At 52.1% G+C, this 10,046-nt stretch overlaps 1 protein-coding gene across 3 annotated transcripts in view; it reads right to left on the bottom strand.

The window, feature by feature from the left end:
* Positions 1-865: 865 nt before the first annotated feature.
* The window catches only part of GLYCTK (glycerate kinase), a 15,583-nt gene continuing 6,402 nt past the window's right edge, over positions 866-10,046 (bottom strand). For all 3 annotated transcript variants that reach the window (XM_080384444.1, XM_080384442.1, XM_080384443.1), the window contains exons 3-6: positions 7,239-7,634; positions 6,722-6,873; positions 4,726-4,901; positions 866-4,117 (exon numbers count right to left, since the gene is read on the bottom strand). In XM_080384444.1, coding sequence (XP_080240570.1) covers positions 3,215-4,117; positions 4,726-4,901; positions 6,722-6,873; positions 7,239-7,525 — 1,518 coding nt within the window. In that variant the 5' untranslated portion in view covers positions 7,526-7,634 and the 3' untranslated portion in view covers positions 866-3,214. The remainder of the gene's footprint in view (positions 4,118-4,725; positions 4,902-6,721; positions 6,874-7,238; positions 7,635-10,046) is intronic.

Raw genomic sequence — 10,046 nt, 5'->3', positions numbered from 1 at the left:
CAACTCTTACTTTCCTCACTCTTTCTGTGACTTGTCTCCTTAGGCAGAAGCACCTCAGAGCCAGGATGGTGTGGAGCTAGTCCCAGCATGGCCTGGATCTCTCAGTGTGACCATAGTTGCACTCTGTGTTTCTTCACATCCCTGGGTACACTCACATGATGCTAATATCCCATCCACGACAGCATGGGCAAGCTGCAAAGCCCTGCTCAGCTGTGGTGACTCAGTCAGGTTCCCCATGGGAAAGTCATTGCTCCTGGCAGGCTCCAACAGCCCAGAGGCAAATCGTTACCTGGCAGGTAAGCAATGCTGTTGCATCTTTAGATGCAACTGTCTTCTTACAAATCCTTGCAAAACCCGACCAGTGCAGCCCCATGTATGCTAGCTCATGCATGGGGTCTTTTGCTGTTGGCAAAGGGACCGCAGGTCAGATGGAGCTGGCTTTGGGCTGGAGCAGTAACAGACGATTCTGTGCCGAGCACTGTGCAGAGGAATAAAACAGTGCCTTGTTTGTAAGGGGTGCACACCCTCCACAGCTCCTTTCCTCCTTAGGCAGAAGATGTACCGGGTCCACCCAAGCAACCCCTCAGAAATGGAACTTCAATTTATCCAGGTAGAAGCACCAGAAGAGGAAAAAGTGTTTCTGTAACCTGGGTGTCCGTGGTCAACCTCCCCCTGTCCTGTTATCTCCTCATTAGAACAGACAAGAACAAAAACCGTATATGGAGGCCAAGCGAGTGCAGATGTGAAGTGCACTTCAAACAGCTCCATCCTTTCAACAAACCTTTTGTTAGTCTTCTCTCCTCCCCAACACAAACTCTTTTTAATTGCTAGTGAAAAGCCACTGTTTAGAAAGCAAGGACACTGCTCAGGGTACATGTGGTAGGCATTTCCCAGGAGAAGGCAGCAAGCGGTAGACCAAGGTCTTCTGAATTTGACTGTGACACAGCACAGGCAGCAGCTCCAAGGACTAGCAGTGCTCAGCAATGTGGCAGGGCTGCAGGCAGAGCATAGGGGTACAGTGGACCTGCAGCTGCGTGCCCAGGCTGGCGTGCCAGACCTGCTGCTGAAGATGGCAGTGACCCTTCTACCAGGCACCTGAGCCTGAAACCGAAGTCACTCTGGATTTCACTGGAGCAGAACTGGACAGGAAGCATTAACACCACTTTGGAGCCAGCTTTAGCCAGTTATTCTGGCTGCAGCCTGTACTTTTTGGCTGTATCGCTGTGTATGTTAGAGCCCCTGTGGTGCTGGCATGCCAGGCATGGAGGAGGTGACCTGCCAGTGACCTGCTGGCAACCTGCGGAAAAAAACTGCACAGCACAAAGCAGCTTCTCCTGTGCAACTGTCACCTGACATTACGGGGGCACAGCAAACTTTATAACGCTTGGCAGGTTTTCCCCAGCAGATCTCAAAGCTGTTTGCCAGCGTAAGCAAGTTCAGGCATGTTACAGAAGACCTTCAGACTCGGAGGACAAATGAGATGCATGGATGAGTTTAAACCACTGGGGTAAGACTGAGGTTTTGAAATCCCTAGGCTTGTGCCTTGACACCGTGCCTGGGCTGTGGCCCAGACAGGCCAGCTGCCAGCCTGGCATTGATACCAGGCCCCGTGACGGTCCTGCTGATATCCCTACTTGTTAGATATTGGCTTCGAAATGAAAGCAGGAGGTGTCGCATCCTCCTCAAAAATCCGCCCTCTGATCCATCTTGGAGCAGGCCGCAGAACGACTGTTCAGTGAGACACCACGACTCACGGTGTTGGCAGGACGGTGTATTTATGTCACGAGATGAGATCAGCCACACGGAGTAGGTCTGTCTGTCTGGAAAGAGTCTGAGCCAAGCGTGTCCTATTAAATTAGAGCTGGATTTTTCAAAGGAGCTCAGTTCCCGCTTAGGCTCTGTAACAAACAGGCAGATATTCAAAAGGAGTCGGATGTTGTTGGGTCATACTGGCTGCTGAGCTGAAGTCCTTTGAATATCCAGCCAAAACCGTCATCGTGCCTGTTGCTACAGGCAGAGCCCTTCTGAAATCCAGCCCCACTGTGGCCTCCATGTCCTGGGAAACATGGCTCATCGCTGCTCTCCCACATATTGCACTGCAGTAGGTGACAAAACCACGATAACCACCATGTCCTTATATATACAGGGGAGCAGCTCCCTGTCAAAGCACAGCTCTGGCAGCTTTGCCCTTTGATCAGCTCAGCAGCATGGGTCAGGAGAGCTGAGCGTGAAGGTTTCCTTGCCTTTTGTTCTGTGGAATTAGCAGAGTTAATCAGAGTGACAGCGACTTCTGCCTCAGCGCAGAAGAAAGGTCAGTGGCTCAGGCTGGATGCACGACTGTTTTCTAGGCAGTTGGAAAACACCACTGTGAAAGCTCATGGCATACACACTGCTGGCACAAAGGCTCTCCCAACAGGTATCAGCGGGGAAGATGTCCCTGTGGAGGGAAGGAGGCTAGAAGAGGACTCCACTCAGCTGGCTTACCACTGCACCTCAGTTGTCTCCTTCCTTGTGCTGCACAGTGAAGGTGTACCACCCTCTGTGACACTGCACTGTTTTTGTGTCACGTGTCCATTATCAAATGCTTCTCTCTGCCAACGTGCTCCTTAACCACACTGCTGGGTGTGCACCATGCTGGGCTGGGGGTCTCTGTGTTGCCCCAGGTACCTGGTGTGGGAGGAGCTGCCGGGCACTGCAGTGGCGGGTGGAGCGGGTGCTGGGTGTCCCCTTCCCGCTGTGTCCCCCTGCACCTCCGTGCCTCCAGCTGGGCAGGCCTTGCTATTGATTTTACATCCTTCAGTTGCTGTAATGCACTTCTGTGAACATGCAAAAGCCCACTGCTGAGCTGCTCTGGAGCTGGGGGTGTGGAGGTGCATCAGCTGCAGTGAGGGCTCTCCCTGGCAGCCCTACTATGGTCTTGATCTCCCCACATCTTTTAACTATAGTTGAAGCAGTCACAGGAGTGGTGGCTCTCAGCAGAAGTGTTAAATCCGGCCTCTGTGTCTGTAATGTGACCTCTTACCTTCCTCTGATCCCAATTACAAGTGCTTGCTTTTGCTGTGAACATCCACTCATGTGTCTAATTAGTGGATTCTTTCTGTTAAAGATATTAGCACCCTCAACCGTAAGCCCTAATTTAAGCAGTTTACATTTGTCTGCCTTCATTTACCCCTGATCCTAATTAAATGTATCTGGATATCTTTGGAGGGAGCTCTCATGATCTCTTCATGGCTCTAATTAAAATGGCCTGGATGTCCATGACATTGGTGCCTGTCAAGCCTGTCACCAGGAGGTGATGCCCACCTTGGAACTGGCTGAAGAACGTATAGGAGTCGTTGTTGCGGAGAAAGGCCTCCACATCAAGGCCCTCTCGCAGCGCCTCAGCCACCATCTGTGGGCTGCAGAAGGCCCCTGCCGCCTCCGTTGGGCCATCCTGCCCGTCTGTTCCCGCGCTAAGGAAGACAATCTCACACCTCCCTGGGGGGCTGACTTCCATAGCCTGTGCCCTGTGCAGCCCCAGCCCCACGCGCAGGGCCAGCTCCTGGTTCCTCCCTCCCTTGCCACTTCCTTGAAGCTGAACTGTGGTTTCTCCGCCAGCCAGGATGCAGACTGGTCTTTCAGGCCCTAATTCTCGCAGGGTCTGTAGAAACTCAGCAAGGTTCAAACCCGGGATGGCTAGCTCTGCCGCCAGCTGCAGGAGATTCCCCCTCACCGCATCACTCAGGGGCCCTTCTCCGAGGCTGGCAAAGCCCAGGCACACCAGCTGGATCAGCTGGCAGTAGAGCATGGCCACGTGGCCGACTTCCCCACAGATTTCTGTGCTCAGGATCAGAGTGGCGTAGCCCAGGCCCTCGGCTTGGCGTTTGGCCTCATCTAAAGCCAGTGTATTTGACCCGATGATGATGTTGCAAACATGGGAGTAGTCTTCTGAAGCAGTGGGCTTGGTGGGAGAGCTGGACAGGACTGTTTCCACTGACTTGGGCAGGTTGTGCAGCAGATTGTATTTGGTGAGTATCTGAAGGCAATCCTGGACGCTGTGGGAGCTGGCAGCAGTGGGCCCACTTGCTATAATGTCCAGGGGGTCACCGATCACATCAGAAAGGATGAGGCTCACCACCTGCCAAAAAGAATGCCCACGGATTATTGTGGGAGGCAGAGATGAGTGACTGCACAGGAGCCCTGCCAGAAGTGCTGCTCTGAGTTTTGCTTGTGCCACCCATCAGAGCAGATGAAAATGGGCAGATCTTGACCCATTTTTGTTTTATGGTCCCATGAGTGTCACCTTGCCCTTCCTGAACCCACAGATCTACAACGTCCTTTGATGCTGGACCATCACACTGGAAGATGTAACTCATGACGCTGCACTTGTCAGGCTGATAACCTAGTGTAAGTTCAGTGATGGCGTGCCCTGAGAACAGCCCCCAGGGGACCCAGCCTTGAAAGCACTGTGGTGGAGCACCAGCACATTGGAGGTGCCTGCTCGGTGAGGGCTGGGGTCTGCTGAGACTGGTGTGATGGCCCAGCCAACATTTGCGGAGTATGGATTCCCCTTTTTCCACCTCCGTATCCCTGAGAGTTTGGGTCCTCAGTGAAATCTGAGCCACAGTGTGCAAAGGTTGTTCACTCAGTGAGGAGAAAACCCCTGCAAGCAGGTCAGTTGATTAAACCCCTATTTTGAGAGCAGGTGGGTGATCTGTAGGAAAGCAGGGGCTTCCTTTTGGTTACCTGTGTGGGATGTGCAAGTCGGGCCAGCCCTCCACCCTTCAGCAAGGACAGAGTCTTCCGGACAATATTCAGCTCCCGTATGTCAGCTCCTTGGGAAGCCAGCATCTTTGTGAGTTTCTCCTTCTCTTCGAGGAGGATGGGAGGGATGGGAGCAGGCAGTAGGGCAGATCCACCCCCTAGAATGCAGAAGAGATGGCAAGAAAAGGAAAACAGAAGTAAAGCAAGGCTGTTCTACATATAAGCCTTTCCTCTTCCCTCACCAGGCAGAGGTGATTGGGGAACTATGCTAAAATCTCTGGAGAATTCGTTCTTCGCCAATGGGGTTTTATCACTGCTGTCTTGCACTGTCTGCAGTCAGCTACACCTCACCCAGGAAGTGTAAAGCTCACCAGACCAGGGCACTGCATGCCTGCAGTGTTGCAGGGATGAGACAGCAACTACTATCCCCACTGCGTCAGGCTACTCGTGTGTCATCACACTGAATTTCAAGGGCTACCTGGATGGGTGAGCAGCAAGCACGGCCTCCATGACTCGTACAGCAGTCAGCACTAAGCAGATAGAGACACAGCTTTGCTGGCTCCATTTATTCAGGACAGTGTGTACAAACACTAGCTATGGCTGCAGCGAGATCGGAAGCTGCTGAACTGTGCTCATCTAGGCTCAGGAGGAAAGGAAAGGGGGATGGAGTAATGCAAAGGAAAAAGCACACCCAGAGTCCAGGGTGATAGCTTCATTGATGGGAATCCTGTCTTATACAAGTGGGTACTGAAAATGCAGAAAAATCAGCAAGAAAAAAGGTTCTGACAGAAAAGTGGAATGGATGGCAAATACAGAGTAGAAAGCAGCAAGATCTGAGCAGAGAGTGAACATACACAGAAGTATAGCTGAAAGCTACTGTCAAAAGGCAAAGCCTGCTCAGAGGTTTGAGACAAATCAGCATCAATAAAACATGATGAGCAAGAAAAACAAATGCAAATGCCTGTGTTTCAGTCAATAGCCAGGGATCTAGCTGAGAGGCAGGAGCAGTTGGGGACCGGCTGCTGTGTGGGAGTGCACATGCATAGGGAGTCACAGCCACGGGGAGATCCTGTACAGGCTTCCTGAAGGGCTGAGAAGTCTCTTGGAGATCCCCGTAGTCAAAGGACGGGAGGAAGCCCACGGGAATCCCCAGCAAGTGCAGCTAGATTCCAGTTGCTTGGGTGTTTGCCTAGCGGCACTCTCCCTCTGCACCAGATCCAGCTTCAGCATCCACAGAACAATCACTGAGCAGAGGAGATCAAGGGTTTTCTACTGAGCTGCTCCAAGCCCCTGCATGCTTTTGCCCTGTGACAGCCACCCACCCAGCTGAACTCAGGTTGGGGTGATGTCACTACATCCCTTTGATGCACACTACCCACCTTCCCTACACAACCCTGGGTCTGGGGAGAGCCTGGGGCGAAGAAGCCAGGGCCTGAGGGTGTTCAGGGCTGACACTGCAAGGTGTGCAGCTGATGTTGGAGCCTGGGGGCCTCTTTTCCACTGGCTGGGAAGCGGCAAAGCCCTGGCAAAGGTCCATCCCAAATCTCAGCTTACAGACTCGCCCCCCTGCACAAATTTGGAGCATGCAAGTTCACCAGGTGCTTGCTTCTCCAAGGCTGCATGTCCAAATGTAAGGATGGGGCAGGAAAAAATGCCAAGAGGTGGGAGCAGCTGGCAGGCTGTGGCCAGAGGTGCCATCTCACAGTGGTGGCACAACTGCAGGATCCAGCCTGCGCAGCTCAGCCTCTCCCCAGGGCTGGGAGGCAGCGTATCCACTGCAGCAGCAGACAGCCCTGTGCCCTACCCTGGTGAATCCCTGGAGAAAGGCTGACAGGAGAAGGGAGAGGAAAAATCAGAGGTCCAAGTGTCAGTGGTGAAAGGGCCAGCACAGCACAGCGCTCCCCTGCTGCACAGCCATGGGTGGGCAGGCAGCTGGAGGGTCCTCAGTAGAGCCCATTCCCTGGGATCCCCACACTACCGGAGATGAGCACAAGGAGCAGGTCATCTGCAGTCAGACCCTCAGCCAGCTCCTGGATGGCAACTGCTCCCTTCAGAGCCGCTGGGTCCGGGAGGTTGTTCTTGGCACCTTCGATGACCTGGATTTTGCTGTGTGGCTTCAGCAGCATCTCCCTGGTGAGGTAAGAGAAGCCATCACACCACTGACATGAACACAGGCAGCCAGACTGTCTGACACTCAGCAGGGAAATGGGCCTGGTGCACCAGAGACACACAGCAAGTGACCAGGACAGGGAGGTAGCCTTTGCTGAGTGTCTCTTCCCCAGGGCTGAGAAGAGAGCGCATCCAGCACAAGAGATGGGCTGTGTTGCTGGTGTCACTGGGATGTGATGGTGGTTGAAGACCAGGGTGGTGTGGTGGATGGGGTGGGCATCAGAATGAAAGCAGTGGGAAAGGACTGAAGGGGTTCACAGCAACACCCACAGAGGACAAATCTGGCAGCCTACCCAGCCAAACTGTCCAGACACACTCCCCCTTACCGCATTCCTGCTCGCTGAAGGCTCTCCTGGATGCCTAGCGGCACATTGATGATCCCCCGAACGAGGTGGTCTCCCAGGATCTCTTCTGCTGCTGCAGCCATCCCCAGCACAGCTTTGCCAAAACCCACCAGGTACAGGTCCCTCTTCACTGGAAAGGCCCGGCCTTTCACCAGCAGTTGAGGGCACCCATCTCCCTGGAGCTTCACAGCTCTCTGCAGCATCAGAGCTGGCTGGACAGTGCCCACCGCGCTGCGGAAGAGGAACAGTGCGTGCTCACGGAGGGACATGCTGCACAGGGTGGCCAGGCTGAGTCAGGCTGCTTGGTGGGGTGGGCTTGTACACACTCTGCCAACACTGACAAGGCCTTGAGAGCTGGGGCAGCTGGCACCCTCCAAACTGCAAGGGAAAGTGAACATTTTCACTAGTAGAAGAGACAGGGCTGTCACAGAAAGAGCAGGGAGGGCAAAACATGAACCATGGAGCTCTAGCTCCTGTTTCCTCTAGATTAAGGTGCCATATCAACAGCATTTTCAAACCTCTCCCTAGGCAGGAGGGAGGGAAGGGCAGTGTCACATTCAAACCACCTGTCAGCTTGTGGTTCCCCTGCAATCCCACCACCTCCTGCAGGGGAGGAGAGCCCTGCCAGCCAGCTTCTTCCCTGTGGATTTGCCACTGGCAAGCCATCATTTCTATTTGCTCAGCATTTGACATCTTTCCAAAATGTGGAAGCTGCTCTCTGTCCTGGAGAGAGCAGGGCGTCTGGGTGGAACAGCTTTTCACTACATTAACTTCCTTCCTCGTGCTAGCCAAATGCTGATCTCATTCTCTGGCTGCGCATTGCCCCATGTGTCCCTGCAGCATCAGGCACAGACTTAGGAGAGACAACAAGCTTGCTGGCTGCCTGATCCCTTGCTCCTGGTGGCCACAGAGAGACCAGTAATGAGGTTTCCCCACCAAAGAGCAAATTAACAGAAGGTTTCATTTGCCTTTATTTTTTAATTCTCTCATTATCCATTAAAATCACATTTAGAGCCCAAATAAGACTTCAGATCCAGGCAACGTTGCCAGCTGTGTCTGTGAAAGCCCATTTGAGCTAGTCTCCACTGAGTATTAGCATTATATGCCACAGATCTGCATGGGGACCAAAAGATTTCAACTGCTCAAGGGCAGACACTTGTCTTGACAGAGGAAAGGCAGCCCCTGCCAACACACATGCATCTATTCCCTCCCAGCATTCCTCCTTCCTTCTGTTAACTGGCAGCAAGCTCACTGCTGGTTTCTCAGGATCAAAGATCCTTGTGATCTGCATCTCTCCTGCTCATGGCAATTATGGTGCAGGCAATTAAGGCAGGGTGCCAGGAGGCTGAAGCAGCCTGGGCAACACACTTGATCACAGACCCATTCAAACTACCTGAGAGAGTTAATTCTCTCTCTAGTAAATGGATGTGTTTCAGTGCAAGGCCAATGGACAGCTTCTTCTGGGACAGCTCACAAGTCCAGAGGTCTCGCTATCCTAACACTCCCATAGCACTGCAAGGTGTTAATCATTAAACCAGACAAGCTTTCCAACAGCTCCTCTGGGTCTAAATCTGCCTCATTTTGCTGAAAGGACCCAAAGGCTCTGTGAAAACCTTCTCACACAATGAAACTTGGGCACACTCTGAGATCTATTGGACAAGGAACCTGCAGGTAAAACTATATGGAGAATCATACAGCCAGAGAAAAAACATCCAAGAATCATTTAAGTTGGAAAAGACCCTTAAGATCATCAAGTCCAACTGTAAATGTTTCAATACTTAGGAGAAACAAATTTTAAAGGCAAAATGCAAGGCAGATAAACTACTTATCTATACTCTCTTTAGATACTGGTCAGAAGGACTGGCTTTTCAATCATGAGGAGAAAGAAGGATAAAAGACAGCGTGTTCTGACCACTTAGTTACTAGACTCTTCAACTTCATGGCAGCTGATGCTACCAGCAGTTTAAACCACTGAGCCTCAGCCCTCTTGTAATGAGGGTCAGAGTAACCATGCTAACACCAGTGAATTCCTGTGTCTCAGGAACTGAGATTAGCATCTCGGTTCCCAGCAGGTCTCTGATTCACCTGGTAGCACAGCGCAATCAGAGGAAGGTGTTAGAAAACAGAGGTACATCCTGCCCCAGGTCACCTCATCTGAGCTTCAATACAGGGTTTGCAGAAGTGGTTGGCAAAAAAGGCTTAAATGGAGCCAGGGGAGTTTAAGAAAATAAAGCCCCAAAGCCTTTAACAGGCTGTATCTCTGCCTGGATGTTTCTATGCACGGCTGACCCTGAAGACCAGGGGAATTGAGCACAACCAGACCCGCAACTGCGGCTCCTGTCACACGTGCCCTCCCAGAGGTTCCATTCAGCTCCAACTCCAGACACGACACAGCAGGCGCAAGTTGTTTAAAAGCAATCCTCTCCTACTGGAGCTGAAAAAAAATAAATGCCAGCTTAATTCATCTGGCACTTGTGTACATACTGCTAATGCTTGCTCTGGAAAGCATTTCACTACAATAGCAGGCATGTAATCTGTTTTCTGCACTCTGAACTCAGATTGTATTTTAACCATCAAGGCCTGATCCAGAGTCTGTTAAGTCAGCACGCATCTTTCCATTGCTTCTACGGATTTTAGGGCACGGCGCCTGACACTGATCTCAGCGCACAGGTGTAAGTGCAGAGTAAATGCAGTGTAAAAACCCCTTGCAGTCAGAGGTTATCCAACTTTACACCAATGCAACAGAGAGCTAGATTTGGCACAGACCCATGAGCTTCGGAGCTCTTGGTG

Source organism: Falco punctatus (genome assembly GCF_963210335.1).
Source record: "Falco punctatus genome assembly, chromosome: 4".
Taxonomy (NCBI): domain Eukaryota; kingdom Metazoa; phylum Chordata; class Aves; order Falconiformes; family Falconidae; genus Falco; species Falco punctatus.
This window is presented reverse-complemented; position numbering and strand designations above follow the sequence as displayed.